The following is an 18,644-nucleotide window of genomic DNA, read 5'->3' on the forward strand; positions in this document are numbered from 1 at the left end:
CAATATTGACTTATTCAGTCTTGGCTCAAGCATAAAAAGGGTATTCCATACAAAAATACATCACTGTAGAAAGACAAACATATGTACAAGCTATGCAAGCATTTTTTTTTTGCAAAACATTCTAAATTTATTGTCACTTGTTTTTGTACCCAAATGAAATAATCAACTACAATACTCAGTACAAATCATGTGGTGATACAGTTCTTCTGTATCTTTCACATCCTGCTGTTTTTCCATCATTTGAGAGATGCTTTTCACAATTGAAAAGCTGGATATTGTGAGGTTGACATTTTCACAAAAAATAACAGTTCATAACAGGTAGAAATCACTGCTTTCAAGCTCTACAATGTATAAGATGCATGTGCCTCCTTTTGTGTGTTTGACATCCCTAATACTCCTACAGATGATTTCATGGACAATCAAAAGACCTGAAGGCTTTTGATGCACAGCGGTGATCAGCTCGGCTGGCTTGACGAACACACCAAAGGAATCTCACACTGTGAACAGTGATGTGTCGGACAGATGCTGCAGATTGATTCCCTCTTTTCTGAGTCATCTAGAGAGTACACTAAAATATGATGCTTTGTAAAATATGTTCCTGTAGACATTTGGTCCATTCTACTGTAATACAAAGTGAGGTGCTGAAGGAAAATCAATCCTACAAGAATGAGAGGTAAAAGACATAATTCAAGACAGATTTACTCATAAAATCTCAGTGCGATTAGCATTCTTTGCTCAGTCTTGTCTCCGCTTCACTTAACAGTACATTAAGTTTGAATTTGTTCTGCAACTAAGCTGTCTTTTTGTTAAGACGTTTTTTCTTTTTTAACAATACTTTCTCAGGAGGAGGTTATGCAGCTTACAAAAAGGCAAAAAAGTATTTAAATGAAGAAATAACTTTGCACTTCGAATCCAGTGTTAGATCATTACCAGGTAGCGTGTCTGGAGCATAGACGGCAGTCTTAGCATGTGTAGCCTATACTTTGCAAATGTTTAGACCCTGAAGCAAGGTGTGCTGATTCAACATGCTAAAAAATAAGCATTTAGTGTGCAGATATGTTCTTCTGCTAATATTGTGTAGCATTTTAAATACGTTTGTATGCTAGCATTTTGGTATTTAAAATGCTTACATGAAATTAAGAGATGTACTAAGTGGAGTTACGTGTGCCGCCTTCCATTTCACTCCTTTTTATGTTAATCTGAGTACAGCTGAGTCTGACAGAAATGTAGTCATCAGTTCAACTAAATTTCATACATCTGTGGAAGTGTTTTTGTCTGAGCTGTTGGACCGACAGACCGACACCCTTCTCAGAAACTATGTAGCCGTAAAATGTAAAGGCCTCTTGACTACAAAATCTGACATGTTTTCCTTTTTTTTGTCAGCTGAAGATCCAGATCCAACAGCAAAGCCAGGAAATTCCTGTTGGGGTAGATGGCTCTCTTCTGGATCAGTTTCTGCAAAGCCTGTTTGAGTGGGAGGTGTTGGTAGATCATGAGGTACGCTAAGACCAAGGTCGATGACCGGCTCATTCCCATAATGCAGTGCACCAGAACTTTCCCTGAAGAACAGACAAGATGAAGGGAGAGAGGGATGTGAAGGAAGGATTAGTGAGAGGCCTCGGTCTTATTAATATCATACATGACTGCCCGTCTCACGCTGTGGTCTTTCTTTTTCCCTGCTGTGAGCTAAAAATAGTGCCCACAATTCATTGTCTTTGTTCATTTAAGGTCCCTTTGCAGACGGGGCCCGGCTGTCTCTTTAATCCCAACTCGTCCTCTGCTTGATAACTTCTTTGAAAGGAGCCATGGTCAAATTATAGACTTAAATTCTGCAAGGTAAGACTCTTATTATTACTGCTGGCTGAAAATCTGCAGTTACATACTGTTAAAAGCTGTGGTGACAAGTGACATTGAAAGGACAGCATGGTGGGAGAGTTTTAGTGGAGGGTTTTACTGTATTAAGGATTTATAGAGTGAAATAAAAGATGTTCAGGAATTTTAAAAAAAAGAAAATTGTAGCTACTGAAATGTGCCACTTTTCATCATTTATGTTTGATAGAAGCCTTCAGGAGTCTTACCGCCAGGTGACTTCAGAGCTTTATGAATGAAATCAGCTGCAGGTTGGAAGTAAACATCCAGATCAAAGTGTGTCGAGTCATCTGCTGGAATGCCACAATACACAAAGTCGTTGCCATAAAAGCTTTGGTTCCCTATGCTGCCTCGCTTGGTGTGAGCAGCGTTTAATACATGAGTTATACCTAATTTCAGCAAGGCAGCCTTATTTTGGGCTACTGCCCTAGCAAGACAAAGAGACAGAAAGAGATTCAAGACTTATGTGAATGCCACGCATCGCAGCACAATCATTTTATGTCAGAATTGTACAATATGTGGAAGGAGTTATGTCAAAGAGAATGCTTGGGAAATTGTTTAACACTACAAGTATCACATTCCCTTGCATGGAAAAGTCATTACAAGTGGTTTAAAATGTATACTTACACATTCCCTATGTATATATGTGGCCACACTTCGTCAAGTTGGCTGAGGTGCAGTGTGCAAGAGTCCAAAACCTTCTGCAGATCCTTCACTGTTAGATATTCTTTTCTTTTGCCTTTGCGAGCTGACATTTTAGGTCCAAATCCTTTGTCTTGGATCGATTACCGCCCCGAATGTTTGTTGTATTAAAGCAGTTCCCGTCTTTCTCCGGCTCGAGACGATGTGTATGAGCAGGTGTTTATCTGCTGTCACTGGACAGTTACCCAATTTAGTGCTTAACCTAGCGTGTAGTCTTACTCGTGCAGAGGGCAGAACAACAAACAGTGCAGCCCGGGCTCTGCTTTTCGCACTGCTCTGGGACTCTAATTTAATAAGCCTCAACCAGTGATGAATCATCCATAAAGTAGTGATAATTGTATTTAATTATGGACAAAATGTTTAAGTGCAATACTTATGTTGGATGACAGAAAGTCTGCTGTAATTCACCACTGATGGAACAGAAATACTGCAACAGCTTCATGCACATAGCTTTCTGCTCTGACATAAACATCTTACATAAAGTGAAAACAGCTAAGCTTTGCTGTTGGCTGCATATGACATTAAATGGCCTTCACACTGCACAAATATCTCTTTTAACTCTCCTATTATGTTGTGGGTCAATTTCACCCATTTTAGCTTTCAAATGGAAGAAAATTAATTTCTCCTTTACACTATGAAATGCAGTGACTACTCCTCATTCAGGGTCATGAATGTGTATGTAGAACTTGGGTGCAGTGATGTGGTGTGAAATGTCAGTACAGATATCTCACAGAAAATCAGTCAATAACTGTCTTCAGGTCATTTTTGACCTGGAGACATTTATTGATTATCTAAAGGGCTGCTTCTGCTTATTGATGGATCTACAGTAGTGTGTGTTACTGGACAAAAATCCCCCCAGATATGTGCATAAAAGTTTGAGAATATGATAAAACTGGAGGTGAAATTGTTACCAGAGTGCAGTTTGACAGGTGTGATGTAGTTATATGTGTGTTCCTGCCTGTGAAGAACGCTCCCGCTGAGAAGCTCTTTATTTTAAGAACATCATTCTCCTAACAATATGCTCACATTTCACCAGGCAGTAAGAATTAGCTTTTGTTCTGGAGAGCACTAGAACTCAGGAGATGTTTCTAAGCCATTAGCGACTCAAGTTTTCTTGGAAGAAGCTTTGTCTGAGTGTGATTTAGCAGCCATAAGAGGCCATGGAAATCTGAAGATTGTCACAGCCACTTACACCACAGCACAACCAAAGCACACTGTCGATTTTCAAAGACCCCGTGTTCTTAGAAGAGATTCTTGGCCTATGAGGTTTGGCCATCACCAAAGTGGATGGGGGGGAGCCCATTATTCCTGAGGCTCTTTCTGATGAGCTGCTGCTGTGAAAAAGTTAAAGGTGGACCATTCAGATCAGAGTCTGCTGTTATCGACCACTGGAAATGTGAGACATGTCGGAGAGAAACACGAAGGTTACAGTGTGTTGTGTCCTCAGGAGGATGATAAATTAGCACCACATGCAGAAAATTCAAGAAAACAATACTGACAGTTAGCAACCCCCCCAGTGGCTCTATGAGGCTGCTAGATGAAAAACATCAGCATGCTAATGTGCTCACAGTGACCATGATGACATGCTGATGTTCAGCTGGTGTGATGTTTAGTTTGTTAACCTTTGCTAATTGGCAATCAATCTTATACTGCATATAAGCTCACGATGTGTACCCACACTACCATACTATATAGTATAGGATTAAGATTTCATATGACAAATGCAGTATCCCAAAAATACCAGCATGTCCTACTACATTCAGTTGCATTTTCCAGTTTCCAAGCCAGCATGAGTAACAGCACACACCGCATAGTGCACAGACAAATGATTTAGGTGATTTCACACTACAGACTGCGACGGATACATGAGCAAGACCCCTAGCTGAAGCTTAAGGCGCAATATTATGACAACGTAATATGTCCCAATTGTGCACATACTGCATGCAACAGTTCACACTTTTAAAGGGTGGCTGTAGTAGGTACTGAATGGAAAACAAAAAAATATGCAAGTGGGAATCCAAAGGGAGTGCGGTGGCTCTCGCTGTTGCTGTTTTGGCAGTGCGTGACTCCACCAGGTGATTCAAACGTGAGTGAAAAGAGGTGGCTTTAAGACGTACCGTAATATAATTTACACTGAGTTATGTTAAAATTCACTTCCTGTATAGATACCATGAATAAGAAAACTACCTCTAGGGACCAGAACTGTCTTTTGTACCAGGCTGTAAACATACGTATTTCTGCTGTAAAGTTGGGTAACTTAACATGGGGGTCTATGGAGATTGACTGGCTTTAGGAGCCAACCTCAAGTGATCATTTGAGGAACTGCAGTTTTTGGCACCATTGGCTTAATTTCACAGATGACGAGCATGTAGTTAGCTTTGCAAGTATTTGGGCATGAATGAAACTTGTAGATGAATTAAAATTTCGACTTGATAATGGCGCTACATGAAAAGTTGAGGAATCAGTAAAGATCCTGAGGAGACTGGCAATCTGTCCAATAAATATTGAGACATTTTGCTCCAAACCATAACTGTGAACCTTATGTTAAACAACAACAACAACAAAAAGGCAAAATTCAGGTGGTCTCCAATAATGAAGAACAGCAATAATGGTGTGTACATTAAAGTCCTCAAACTGGAGCAGCATTTTATTGTTTACATTCTCATAGACTTTTAAAGCAGATAACTAAACAACTCTAACCGGCCTGACATAGATATTATGTCACAAATTAAATTTAATACTTCAAATGTTGAGTATAACATTTAAAACATCACCAAAATCTGAAACTGTTTCAAAATGAATTCTCCTCGCAGAATAATTTGACTTGCAACATAATGGATGTGATTTTTCTACAGCGTTATACGAGGGTTAAAGAAGCAATTTTGCCTCGTATTCAGTCTTTAAAATTGATTTTGCCTTAAAGTGAGTTGATTACATCGATGTTCCATTAACATGAGGGTCAATATCTTGCAAAAAGGCAGCATGATTCACATTAAACACAGCACCAGAGTCAGGGGAAATGTATCTGACTCAATACCATTCCTGAAACAAAGTAATTCAAGCGGAAGCACAGCATCTCCCTCCACTGGCAGATACTGAATCCATCATTTGTCTGGAGGAAAACTGGTGTGTGAGGTTCCGCAAATTAGAATATCAATTCATTTTTGAAGTGCACTCACGAGGTCTTGTGCAGTTTTATATCCAAAGCACAAAGCTGCTTGAGGAATCCTCTGTTTGGAAAAATCCACCTGCGCTCTTTGACCTTATTGATCGCCTCTAGAAGGGTGTAATGATGGTGGATCATTAGATAGGCCAGGACGAGGGAGGCAGACCTGCTCACACCGACTGCACAGTGAACGAAAACCCGAGCTGAGGAAGAAAGAGAAGGATCACAGTGAGTGTAAAGCATGTGATGAATGTGGGATTTTTTTTTTCAAGAGATAGATGGATAAGACTCGCAGAGAGGCCTCCAAAGCCTGACATTAAAGCAACATGACGGGTATTTACCACCGGTCGTGCCAAGTGCAGTCTTAATATACTCAGCAGAGGGAAGGAAATAGCGAGAGAGGTCAAAAGACGGTGAGTCATCTGCAGGCACTCCATAATAATCCACCGTGGATCCATAGAAGTCATGACTCCCCTGACAGTGCATCCTCCCATGAGCTGCATTCAGAACATGAGTGATTCCCAGCTTCCATAGACTGTAGCGATCATTGGCCACTGACCTGTGGAAAATGGAAACTTACATTATAGTAGAATCACAAGAAAACTAAATATGGTGCTAGTTGTATTGTGCTATCTGTCAAGATCATTATGAGAGACTTACATATCCCCAATGAACAGGTTAGGCCAAACTTCATCCACGTGATTACCAAACCTTTTACCTCCATACAAAACCCTCTCTAGGTCTCTTATAGAAGGAGTAGCAGGAGGAATGGCATTATTTTCCTGCACGCTGCTCATTGTTAACTAGTTTTCAAAACACTGCTCTGAAACTATCCATTTGTTTAATTTCTGCTGTCAGCATTTATTTTCAAACCCCGCTGAGGCTTTACTACAACCATGGTGGTACTAACAAGGACAGGTGCTCCTGGTCTAAAATTAAAACTGTGACCTACATTCTAAACGTCGGTCAGATTTACACCTATATGTCTTTTTGAAGCACATCTTCACAATCTCCGGGCAGGATTTGTCATTTTGTGGCCTTTAAATGTCCAAAAAATACATTCCTATTTGTCAGAATAATTTAAAATATGTAAATGTGAAGGTGGTGCAGTTCCCGCATTCCACCACTAGGTGTCACTGTTTCCCAGCTATAGCGGAGCCTCCTGTCAATAGTTTGTGTCTGCAGAGCCGTTTATAACGTTATAAACATTTATATTTACGCAGGTCAAGGAGTCATAGAGCTAACTTACCTTTGTGTTTTTGCGTATTTACCTTTTATTTTATTTAATGGTATTGTATTATATATATATATATATATATATATATATATATATATATATATATATATATATATATATATATATATATATACATATATATATATATATACATATATATATATATATACATATATATATATATATATATATATATATATATATATATATATATATATATATATATATATATATATATATATATATATATATATATATATATATATATATATATATATATATATATATATATATATATATATATGCCTCCAGAGTTATCCGTGTGTATTGCCTCATTCCAGTAATAAAGGACTATCTTATCTTTGTGTGGAATACTCGATGTGGTCCTGAAAGTACAGCGTCCGGCTCTGTAGACAAACTTACCAGGGCCAAAATAAAAATGGAACACTCCTTGAAAAACATCTTTTAAATTCTAAGTATATTTTGACAGAAATCATCCTTTGAAAGTATAAGTTCTGCATTTAAACCGTAAGTTGTGCACTACAGTGACCATCTATTGCGGTAACTTATAAAAAAATGCTCTTAATGTGCGACCGGAAGCGTGCAGCCCCTCTCGGTGCAGCCTCTCCGTGCAGTCTCCGGCTCTGCAGACATACCCTTCTCATTTGTTGTTGCGCTGCTATTCTGACCATTACCGCCCTGTGTGTTGTCAACAGTAATGCTAACCAGCGCGAAGCCCAGGCGAAATGATTTCCAACAAGCCCATGTTGTTGCAGCTAAAGCTAACGCGGTTTCTGCTCATTCTTACGCGATGCCACTTAGTTAGTTAGCTGGTAAAATAAATAAGCTCCGTGTCGTCTCCTGTTTCATCTCAGACCGGGTGAGTGAACGCATTGATCAAGCTAGCAAAGGTTAGCTAGCTAACTGTAGCTTGGAGTGAATTAGCCTCCTGGCGGGGGTTGTTGTGATCGTGGGGAGGATGCTGCCGTTTGGTTTCACGTTTTTTTTCAGTTATTTAACATACATCCTACCAGATTGGCTTGCTATTTAACAAGATGCTGTAAGAATTTAGCTTATCAGAAGATTAAATAGCTTCTGGACCCTCCATATTTGCTAGCCAGTGATGTGAATGGTTTTGTCATTAGCCACTGATGATGACTTGAAGCTGTTCTGTAAACCACAAAGCCACAAGATCATCACATTATTTCATCCTGAAAGGGTAGAAATGTGAACATAGCATCCATATCTTTGCAGTTATTGGAACAGACTCTGGAGACAGGATTTGTTGACATTATAACTAAAGTCAAACCCAAACATTAATTATCCCAATCAGTTTGTGGTAATATTGAGGATGATAACCATTGCATCTGTATCATTATCAGAAATAAAAGCTTCAAATTAACGTTTGGCCTAGGAAATATGTCTGCTCTTTCACTTACATTTTTAGGGTGTGGTTTCCACTGTGCAAATTTATCCTGAGGAAACTCTTGCCAGTGTTTGCCTCATCTTGTTTCGCAAGTCGTGAAAGCTCAGCTTCCCTTAGGAGTTCAGGAATTGTCATAAAAGTGTTTATCACTTATGATTTTGTCAAAGAGTGAATTTATTTTCTGTCTATGTTGCAGTCTTGCATGCACGGTTTGTTTCGAGTTAGTTTCGCTGATTCAGTGGAATAAATATGCCTAATGACACCTACTTCTCCCTAAATTATTTTGTGTGTTGTGAGGAAGTTGGGAGGGAACTGATATTGGCGGTAAGTGAGAGGTCAGTTGCTTAACTTGCATGTAGACATGTTACTGCTCTGGTCTCCAGCCTTCAGAGTGAAGAGGAAATGACCCAGCTGAGTGTCCGCCGCTGGACGCCTAAACATGTTGCCAAGTGGCTGAAGGAAGAGGGCTTCTGCGACTATGTGGACCTGCTGTGCAACAAGCACCGGCTGGACGGCACCAGTCTGCTTGCCCTCAGCGAGTACGACCTCCGCTCGCCACCACTGGAGCTCAAGGTGCTGGGGGACATCAAGCGGCTGATGGTGTCCATCCGCAAACTTCAGAAGCAGAACATAGACGTGTTAGAGGAGCTGGGTCTTCCCTATGATGGCCACTCTCCCACAGGCTCTGGAGGCAGCTTGGACTGGCTGTGTAACGGAGACTCAGGCAGAGACTGTGACAGCACTGACACTGCACCGGTGGGAGAGGAGTACCACCAGTACACTAATGGGAAGTACAAGCAGCAGATGAGACGCCTTGATCCCGAATACTGGAAGACAGTGCTGAGCTCCGTTTACGTGGTGTTTGTGTTCGGATTCACCTCCTTCGTCATGGTCATAGTGCACGAGCGGGTGCCTGACATGCGCACATACCCTCCACTGCCAGATATTTTCCTAGACAGGTGGGTGTGACTGCTCGCAAGTACATTTCCTAAGCCTTATTACGCCACAACAAAAACATTAATTAGCTGTGAAATGTCACAGAGGGAGCGTAACAGAAATATGTATTTTTCTCGACTGTCAAAGTTTCACACCAGATGGTCGGCATTATAACTGCCCTACTTCCCCGTGGCATGTTTCTATTATTGTCCTCACACACTCCTGATGGGCTAGCTTTTGTTCAAAGCAATCGTTTGAAAGTTTTTTTTTCAAGTGACCTACTTTTAAGTGTGACCTGTTGTTTATGACCAGCTTGGAGCTTTTCATGGAACGTCTTAGCTTATTGGGAGAGCAGATTCCAGGGAAATGCCAGCATGTATTTAGAGAGACGAAACCTGCTGAGGCAAGTCGTTCAGGCCAGTTACAAATCTTAGGAGATTTTCCCCCAATCTAGTGATATTATTTACAGCTCAACGGGATGTTTTGCTATTTAAAATAAGCCAGCTAACTGGAAGTTTTGGAGATAAAAATGTCAGCCGAGGAAACAAGTAAGCAATTTAGAGTTAGGTAGGAGATTTTTTTTCCCTTTATTAGTGCCGGATGAGATGTCTGATGGTACCCGTATAACTGTAATAAATACTTAGTGCTGGGACCCCAGATATGTAAGATTTAACTGCACTGTTTGTCAGTTATTGTCTTGTTAACCTCAAAAATGTTGAAATGATGAAATATTTAAAATGATTCTTATTAATGTATCAATCAAGTTTATAACTTGTTGAAAAATGATGAATAATCTCAAATACTGACAACCCTGGATGTCATTAAAATAGCTTCTTCAGGAAAACCAATATTTCAAAACCCCAAAAGTATTTAGTTTACAAACTGTAAAACAAGAATAAAGCTGCAAATTCTCATGAAATCTGACACAAAAATGATCTTATCCTTTCCAACAGTGTGCCTAGAATACCGTGGGCCTTTGCGATGGCCGAGGCGTGCGGCGTAATCCTCTGTAACATCTGGCTGTTGGTTCTGCTGCTGCATAAACACAGGTAAAGTTCTCATTAGGAATTGTGCTGTAGGATACCTGTAGTGTTTGTTTTTAAATCCAGATCAGACAGAGTTTAACCGTCTCTCATGATCTGTAGGTCCATCCTGTTGCGGCGCTTGTGCAGCCTGATGGGGACGGTGTTCATGCTGCGCTGCATCACCATGTTCGTTACCTCCCTGTCTGTGCCAGGACAGCATCTGCAGTGCTCGGGAAAGGTAACGCATGATATATTTTTTTTATTTATCATATCTTTAAACACAGCATCTCTTTCAAAAATCACAGTAATAACAGTTGGGTCAATATATTATTGCGGGACCTTTTGTAACATAGTTGACATTTTTGCTGTTTCCAGGCCTAAAATCAACATGGCTGCCTATAACCAAACACCACGTGGCATTTTTACAGAAAGATTCTTCTAAATATTATATATACAATTGGGTAAAATTGAAAGTTATTTATAAAGATATTGTAGTAAACCTGTTGACTCCTTTCTATTAAATAACTCAGAAAGCCTTGGAGTCTGGCCAAGCTTTTCTTCAGGAGGAAATGACATCATGTGGAGCAGGTCATGTGATCTGGAATTAACACACTTCCTTGACAGGTGTTTTTGTAATGGGTGACTTAGTGGAAAGTAATTTCTTGGACACGGATGCAATTAATTTTCCATATAAAAATTGATATATTGCCAAAAAATAAATATTTGTCATGATTATCTCAACCGAATAAAAAGAACACAATCAAAACAATTTTTGAATAAGCTCATTTTATTATTGTTTAACTAATTAGAAGGTGGTTGTTATTAAATTTGGACAGTTATTTAGTTGACATTTTAGTGATATCCAGTAATTTTTTATTAATAAGTGATGGTTTCATAATAATTATGGAATTTGTAAAGACGTGATCAAAATGAACATAAAAAAACTTTAGTTTTTTTTTTTTACTTTTAATAAAAATGTATGCAAGATATATCCCATGGACTTCAAAAGTCCCTCAATTATATATTCACCCAGTTTCACGTCTTCCCCTCTTCCAGATGTACGGCGACATGTGGGCCAAACTACAGCGAGCTGTGGCCATCTGGAGCGGTTTTGGGATGACCCTGACTGGAGTGCATACGTGTGGCGACTACATGTTCAGCGGCCACACCGTGGTCCTGACCATGCTCAACTTCTTTGTCACCGAGTGTGAGTAGATTCTGTTGAGTGCAGTCTGGCTGTGAGGTTGTTTTGTTTTAGTATTTGTCTCCTGCCTGCTCTGTGAAAACACAGCCTGCACTTTGGCTAAAAGATTTCAGAATTTTTATCACAAGGTTGTTGGTCACAGCTGAGTCACTCATGACTTTGTGGTTTTTGCACAATCTGGTTTCTGCAAAAGGCCTATTTTTTGTAAATCTTTAAATGAGACATGTCGAATGAAGTGATGAAATATTACAAATTATACGGTATGTTTTGATTCTCTCTTTCTACAGTTTCTGGCTTTGATGTAATATCAGATTTTTTTTTAATTAAAAGGCTTCAGGCTTTTCAAACCTGACGGCAGGTTTTTAGGTTTAGAGAGTTCAAGTGAAGTTTTGGAAAATATGGTATTTATTTATTTATATTTTATGTAACATTATCAAGCAAAACTGTCAAATTTTTACCTTGACAGCTGTTTCTCACCTGTCAAGGTCCATATTTTGGTCCAGTACCAATATTTAATTTGTGGCCTGTACTGATAATGATGCAGATATTATTGTGCATCTTTAGTTATGATGAAGCTGAAATTGCATATGAATAACTTAGAACTACTATTGTTGAATTGAGTATCTCCAAACATTCTTTAGTATTGCAAATAAATATCTACATGAGAGATTTAAGTTAAATCAAATTATCTTTGTCCTCTAGTGTTTGGATTCTGTTTACAAATTAGAATTTATTTCAGATTTATCATTTTGAATGTGTACTGCCATGCAGATGATTACCGTAAGATGATTATGTTATAATGCTTTGAATTCTAGAATATCATTTGTTGGTGACATGAGACCTTAAACCACTAAACACACACTAAAAACAGAGATATTAGCTTTCCAGAGACTTGGCTGACCTTTAATATGTTTCACTGGTTGCGGGGTTTCATCTTTCTTAACATCAGGAAAAGAAATTACAGTCTGTTATTTAAAAAATGACATCAGAATAAAAGCATGAGGGAGACTGTCCACTGTCGCTTTGTTGCCATCCAGTGTCCTTCACCGGTACTACAAGCACAATTTAAAAGGAACTGGTGTGAACTTTACAGAAACTGTCAGTCACACTGTGCAGCGTGTTTGGATGGTTGAAGATAAATCCATTAAGTATTCAACGCTCCTTTTTCTTCATCTTTTCTACAGACACTCCACGGAGCTGGAACTTCATTCACACTTTGTCCTGGGTCCTCAATCTGTTCGGCATCTTCTTCATCCTGGCTGCACATGAACACTACTCCATTGACGTGTTCATCGCCTTCTACATCACTACCAGACTCTTCCTGTACTACCACACTCTAGCCAACACCAGGGCCTACCAGCAGAGCCGGCGAGCTCGCATCTGGTTCCCCATGTTCTCCTTCTTTGAGTGCAACGTCAACGGGCCCGTCCCCAACGAGTACTGCTGGCCTTTCTCGAGACCTGCGGTGATGAGGAGGCTGATTGGATAATGAGCAGCAGCAGCAGCAGCAGTACTGTCAGACACGTCTTCGGCTGTGCTGCTTCATCTGCTTTGTCAAGTTGCCAACTAATGCGGTGTGTCCTCAACAACAAAAGACGCCTGATGTGATTGTTGTCAGCACAGAGGTCTGATGGGACACACAGAGCCATACCCTCTTATATTTCGAGACTTAGTTTCCAACCTGTTTGACCTGTCAACATTTTGAGGCGGATTAAACAAAATCTACAAAACCCTGCTGGGTTTTTTTTTTTTAAAGGTCCCATCACATCATCTTGTGTTTGATTTAAGAGGTGAACGCAGTGGAGATGTGTCACACTTATTGGTTGCTTGTTTTTCCTCTAAAGGGATGTCATTTTATGTAGCATGAATTGCATTTTTCGTTACCTCCCAGGTTAAAGTTATATTTGTTAGCCAGTATTTGGATAGCACACGGTAAAAAGGAAGCATCATCAATAAATCTCAGGCAGTGCTGCAGCTAATCCTTCATAGCCGCTCAACACTTTCTGTGCAGTTAAAATACTTGATTATTTGGGAGTTTGGATCTGGATTATTGACGGACAGTTTTGTCTTTTGTGATTTATCAGAACACTGCTCTGTGGACCACTGTTAAAGCAATATGTATAGATCTACAGGACACTGTACAGCAAATATATTTTTCATCAGTTTGAGAAACAGTTGTAGTGAACGTCTCCTGCATTTCTTGAAATCATGCTTACATTTTGACAACGTTACTTAAGGCTGACAGTTCAATTCATGGCTCATTGTGAGGTGTACAACAACATAGTGCTTATATTGTTGTCATAGCCTGCTTTTTCCTTAACAAAACTTGAAAGGATACCTTCAAGAAAATGTCATTATTGGCCAAAAATGTGGAATGAAGGAGTTTTTTCCAGCTGTCTTAAATATTATTCCATTTGCCAATTACCTTGAGTGTTATGATGATAGGTTTCTCTGTGTAGAAATGTCCCAAATCTTTCATGTTTACTGTTGGACAACTGTATTATACTTTTTTTTTTTTTTTTTTAAAGAAAAAAAGATCATGCAGTGTAAATTACCAGACCAAGTACCATGAGCTGTTCCTGATATTAGCCCTTTGACATTAATCTGTAGTAAACAGACCCTTAAATTTGTATGTATTTGTTTATATTAATTTATTTCATTTTATAAATGTCAGTAGGTATTTTTATATTCCATATACAAAGGTACAGCAACATGCACATGGAGAAATATGTTTACAGTTGCTTTGAACTATGAAACACAATGTGCTATTTAAGTGTAAAGTTCATTTCAAGTTGTCCTCGACATTTCATTGAGTGAAACTTGCCATTGTAGTAAAAGATCATTGATTTGGTCATTGCAGTATGTTAGAGACATGAGTATTCTAAACGGAGTTGTCAGTCTAACATTCTTTCATGGAGGAAGGATGTTGATGTGTTCTTATGCTACTGCGAAGCCACATTACTCGTTTACTGTCTCGTCAGTCATGCCCATCAATAAAGAGCTGAAATGAGACCGTTCTGTGATCTTTTATTCCACTCGCTGCGCAATCATATAATGGTTTTGCCCTACAGATCATTCATAGTCTGTTGAATGTTTACTGGACATTTTAGCCAGAACCCAATAACCTAAAGGTGAATGGATGTTAGCGCTGTAACCACTGTTCCCTCTAAGCTGCGCGTGTGCGCAATTGCGCACTGCTGACACGGTCTCCGCGCACAGAAAATCTGCGCTGCGCACAAAAAAAAAAAAAATCCAACCCAAATTGTAAATAAAATAAACACGTAACAATTCATTCTGGGCTAATTTTCAATGTGAGTCAGTGAGTGACCGGTGACTGGCTGCTGCAGCCAATGATGCGATTCACATACGTATTTACCATAGACTGTATATAATGGTATTTACGCAGCTAATCTACGTCAGGCGTCCTTATGTGCAGCCACAGTTGTTCTCATAGATATGAATGAGTAGATAGGACACGCCCCTTTGAGCTGCGTGCTACAGCGAGGCTAAGCTAGTGGGGGCAAAGTTTCAGTGCATTCCGTGGATGTAGACGACGTGAAAACGGAAACAAGAAGTATGCCGGCTCACTGTGCTGCATACAATTACACACTACGTCGTACGATTGAGACAAGGAAACTTGGAATGACTTTTCATAGGTAAGAATAGTTTTTGGCTTTTTTTTTCACTATTAAATCTTGTTGAGAGCTTCCAGTCTATGAGAGCTAACTAGTTAGCCACTAGCAAAACGCTAAGGCGAGCTAGCAGCTTGACAACAAATACCAGACGATTAATAGTAGCTGTAGTATAGTTGTACAAGCAGTAGTAGTAATACTAAAAGTACAAGCAGCAGTAGTAGTATAAACAGCTGTTAGAGTCGTAGAAGTAGTATCAGCATTTGTAATAGTATTACAAGTTGTAGTAGCAGTGCCAGTAGCAGCAGCAGTAGTGTACTATCACTACTACTAGTAGTAGTCACATTGCTATTACTACCACCAATACTACCAATAGTAGTTATAAAGCCTAACTCATGTATATCCAGATTACCGTCTATGTTCTTCCTCCAAACCCATTTTATGATTGGGATTACAGGCAGTTCTTTAGGACTGCTCTCAAATAATTGAAATGTTACTAAACAAGGTTATACTTATCAAATTAAATAGCTCTGGTCTCCAGTATATTGGCGAATTCGGTTCTTTGTACTTAACTTATTAGCCTGATTTCTTTTTAATATGTTGTGTACAGACTTAATTACTTCTCTGTCTACTTTTCTTACTCCATGTAGGTTTCCCAGAGACTATGGGTTGAGGAGGAAGTGGAAGTTTGTCAGCTTAGACCTGGTGTCATTCCATCAGTGTTAAACTTCCCGGCTCATCTTGGAAGAGTACGTGCCAGAAAGACCACGACCAAGCAGCCTTGAGATCTTAGGCAGCGTCTCCCTGAGGTGGGTGTCGACGGTGTTCATGGTCAGGTCTGTGGTAATCCCGTCAAAAAACAAAACAGAAAAAAATCTAGATTATAAATCAACATGTAACCAAAGCACTCTGTGTATAACGCCATAGTATAGGATGTTGTTCAGAAAATGTCAAAATATAGTATGCTTTACTCAAGAATAACATAGTATGGCCTGTAGTTCATAGTACAGCATGTCGGCTGTACTATGAAAAAAAACCCATCCATTATTACGTGGTTCAAAAAGCGCAAAATGATAGGATGTTGCCTAAAATTGTCATGTATGATATGTGGTTCAAAAAATGTCATAGTGCAATATATTGTCAAAATAGTATGTAATTCAAGAAAACATCAGAGTATAATATGTCATCTAAAAAATGCCATAGAATAATAATTTCATTGCACAAGTAAAATTATAGTAACTTTTAAAACTGTTCGAATTCTTATATGTTGCTAAAAAAACAAAAAAACTAAAACAAAAAAAGTCACAGTAATATATCAATTAAAAAAGCCTATAGTATAGCGTGTCGCCCAACAAACATCATAGTATAGCATGTCGCTCTAAAAACGTCACAGTATAGCCTTTAGTCCACAGCTGTCAGTAGGTGAGGAGCAACACAAAAACAGTCCAAACGCTGGTTTCCAGAGGGTTAGATGAGTATTTATTTGAAAGAGTAAGTTTACAACAACACAACATGTGAGGGGGTTAAAAACAAATGGGTGTTAGTAAAATAAAAATAAATAAACAGAACTAAAAGTGAACTTCCTGTTGACATTGATGGGCATTCCAACCAGGAACAAAGTAAAAGATAATCAATACGAAAAAAAACCTCTTCCTGTTCACCTCTTAAAATCCAAAAACACACCGCAGTAGCACCCTAAACTAAAACTACCAATGGCTTCCCTGTTTTCCTTTCTGAACAATTCAAAGGTCCCTCTCTATCTCCCCACACATCCACCAACCACTGGAACACATCTCCAAAGTTCTGCCGGGCCAGCTCAGCTTCCCCTCAGAAGAAGTGGCGCCACCTGCCAGATGAAGGAGCCTTTTGAGAGGCAGCTGGCATCGTGATTGGACTGTACTTTGGTCTGTTCCAATCCAGCTTCAGCCCCAGAGACGGCAGGCGGGACGAGTCAACGGAGGCCGGATGGACGAAGGCATGCAGCTGAGTACAATCCAGAAAACAACAGAGGAGGAGTGCAGGGCCAGAACAAGTAGAGTAGCATCGTATGTCTCTTAGAAAACATCATAGTAGAGCCTTTGGTATGAAAAAACGCCATCAAATACATTGTATATTGTACAAATAACAAGTCAAAGCAAAGAGACATACATTGTAGAATTGTAGTAATTGTGGGCTGATTGATTTACTGATTATCAGTATTTTATTTTTTACTGATTTACGGTAATAAATACATTTAAAAATGGTGCTACTTTGGCTCTGAACTTTTATCTACCTGTGGTCGCTCTGTCTTCTGGAGTGATTTGATTGGTTATACGTAACGACTAAAACTCCTTTAACATCTGTAAACAAAACAAAAACATATCAACAAAGTTTTCTGTTAGAGTTTGTGTTCTTCTAAGTTTAACTCCAAGGTTTGAAATACTTTGATTTACTGCAAATGAATATCTAATCCAAATGTCTCACTAATAATCATTATCAGCCTTAAAAACCCACAAAACACCCCTCTATACTCGACCACACTTAGTACAGTGTGGTTCCCCCTTCTATAAATCTGCTTGGAATCGTCCACTTCCTGTTTGTCAAAGTGGCCTTCTACCTGGACAGGTTTTGTTGGAGCTCATGCAACAAACATTTTGGGTAAGTGCACTTTAATGTGGATGGATGACACTGAATTAGAGTCTGTTTTAATGAGACTGAGTTAAGATGTGTAGCTCTGTCATTAAATAGGAAATTATTTCTCAGAATTCACAGAGAAAAGTCTGAAATGTTTGCTAGGTTAGTGTCCCACATGTTCTTTGGCTCAGCTAAAGCTAACTCTCGCCAACTTCTGGATCTCTTGAGTTGCTTGTTAAAATATCTTGCTAGAGGTGCTGAAGCTCAGAAAGTCTGAGATGTTTGTTCAAAATAAGCTCATTCTCAAGTCTGATCTGAACTGTCCTCTTTTGTTTGAACTTTCCCTAAACTTAGGAGTTAATGACAGAGCAGCACATCCAGACTCAGTCTCATTTATGTAGAGATTAAACTTCAGTGTCATTCATTGATGTTAAAGTGCAGTTTTTCAAATGTTTGTTGCACATGCTCCCGACCAAACCAGTCCAGGTGGAAGACGATGTGAAGAGAAAGCTCCAGAGGATGAATATCACACATTTACGTTGGAAATAAATGTCCTTTAATTAGACATTGTCATGCAAAAGTTGGATTTCCCTTTAATGATGTTCAAATCTTTGAGTGTTTTGTTGATGTTGGTTTCTAAATGTTTTCTGACACTCGGCCCCAAAGATTAAAACCTTTTACGGCTCACAAGCTGCAACAATTCACACATTATCAACTATCTTTCTGACTAAACTAAGATAAAAAGTGAAAAACTGCCTGATTCCTGCATCATGAACGTAAATCTTTTTGGTTTTTATGACTGAATATAAACTGAATATATTTGGGTTTGACATT

At 39.1% G+C, this 18,644-nt stretch overlaps 3 protein-coding genes and 1 long non-coding RNA gene across 8 annotated transcripts; 2 read left to right on the plus strand and 2 right to left on the minus strand.

The window, feature by feature from the left end:
* Window positions 1-101: 101 nt before the first annotated feature.
* On the minus strand, window positions 102-2,777 carry LOC111574797 (dual specificity protein phosphatase 13-like). Of its 3 annotated transcripts, none has more exons than XM_035952537.2 (4): window positions 2,497-2,777; window positions 2,259-2,296; window positions 2,079-2,159; window positions 102-1,559 (listed from the first exon to the last, which is right to left on the minus strand). In XM_035952537.2, the coding sequence occupies exons 1-4, from the start codon at window positions 2,622-2,624 to the stop codon at window positions 1,348-1,350; spliced, it is 459 nt and encodes a 152-aa protein (XP_035808430.1). In that variant the 5' UTR covers window positions 2,625-2,777; the 3' UTR covers window positions 102-1,347. The 3 variants fall into 3 exon arrangements, with proteins under 3 accessions (XP_035808430.1, XP_035808429.1, XP_023135335.1); XM_035952536.2 differs by having other exon boundaries at window positions 2,079-2,162; XM_023279567.3 differs by having other exon boundaries at window positions 2,079-2,296; window positions 2,497-2,771.
* samd8 (sterile alpha motif domain containing 8) lies at window positions 1,683-14,577 on the plus strand. Of its 2 annotated transcripts, none has more exons than XM_055004710.1 (6): window positions 1,683-1,836; window positions 8,784-9,359; window positions 10,290-10,385; window positions 10,482-10,599; window positions 11,418-11,568; window positions 12,750-14,577. In XM_055004710.1, exons 2-6 carry the CDS (start codon window positions 8,803-8,805, stop codon window positions 13,052-13,054), a joined length of 1,227 nt encoding a protein of 408 aa, XP_054860685.1. In that variant the 5' UTR covers window positions 1,683-1,836; window positions 8,784-8,802; the 3' UTR covers window positions 13,055-14,577. The 2 variants fall into 2 exon arrangements, with proteins under 2 accessions (XP_054860685.1, XP_023135323.1); XM_023279555.3 differs by lacking the exon at window positions 1,683-1,836 and adding an exon at window positions 7,555-7,854.
* LOC111574784 (dual specificity protein phosphatase 13-like) lies at window positions 5,173-8,567 on the minus strand. Of its 2 annotated transcripts, none has more exons than XM_035952546.2 (3): window positions 8,414-8,567; window positions 6,079-6,296; window positions 5,173-5,940 (listed from the first exon to the last, which is right to left on the minus strand). In XM_035952546.2, the coding sequence occupies exons 1-3, from the start codon at window positions 8,533-8,535 to the stop codon at window positions 5,747-5,749; spliced, it is 534 nt and encodes a 177-aa protein (XP_035808439.1). In that variant the 5' UTR covers window positions 8,536-8,567; the 3' UTR covers window positions 5,173-5,746. The 2 variants fall into 2 exon arrangements, with proteins under 2 accessions (XP_035808439.1, XP_023135319.1); XM_023279551.3 differs by lacking the exon at window positions 8,414-8,567 and adding an exon at window positions 6,398-6,904 and having other exon boundaries at window positions 5,174-5,940.
* A 479-nt stretch (window positions 14,578-15,056) lies between the features above and the next one.
* On the plus strand, window positions 15,057-17,442 carry LOC129347366 (uncharacterized). The gene is made up of 3 exons (XR_008599442.1): window positions 15,057-15,221; window positions 15,848-16,006; window positions 16,946-17,442. It is a non-coding gene; the product is annotated as an uncharacterized LOC129347366 (long non-coding RNA).
* The last annotated feature ends 1,202 nt before the right edge of the window (window positions 17,443-18,644 follow it).

Source organism: Amphiprion ocellaris, chromosome 18 (assembly GCF_022539595.1).
Source record: "Amphiprion ocellaris isolate individual 3 ecotype Okinawa chromosome 18, ASM2253959v1, whole genome shotgun sequence".
NCBI classification, from domain to species: Eukaryota; Metazoa; Chordata; class Actinopteri; family Pomacentridae; genus Amphiprion; species Amphiprion ocellaris.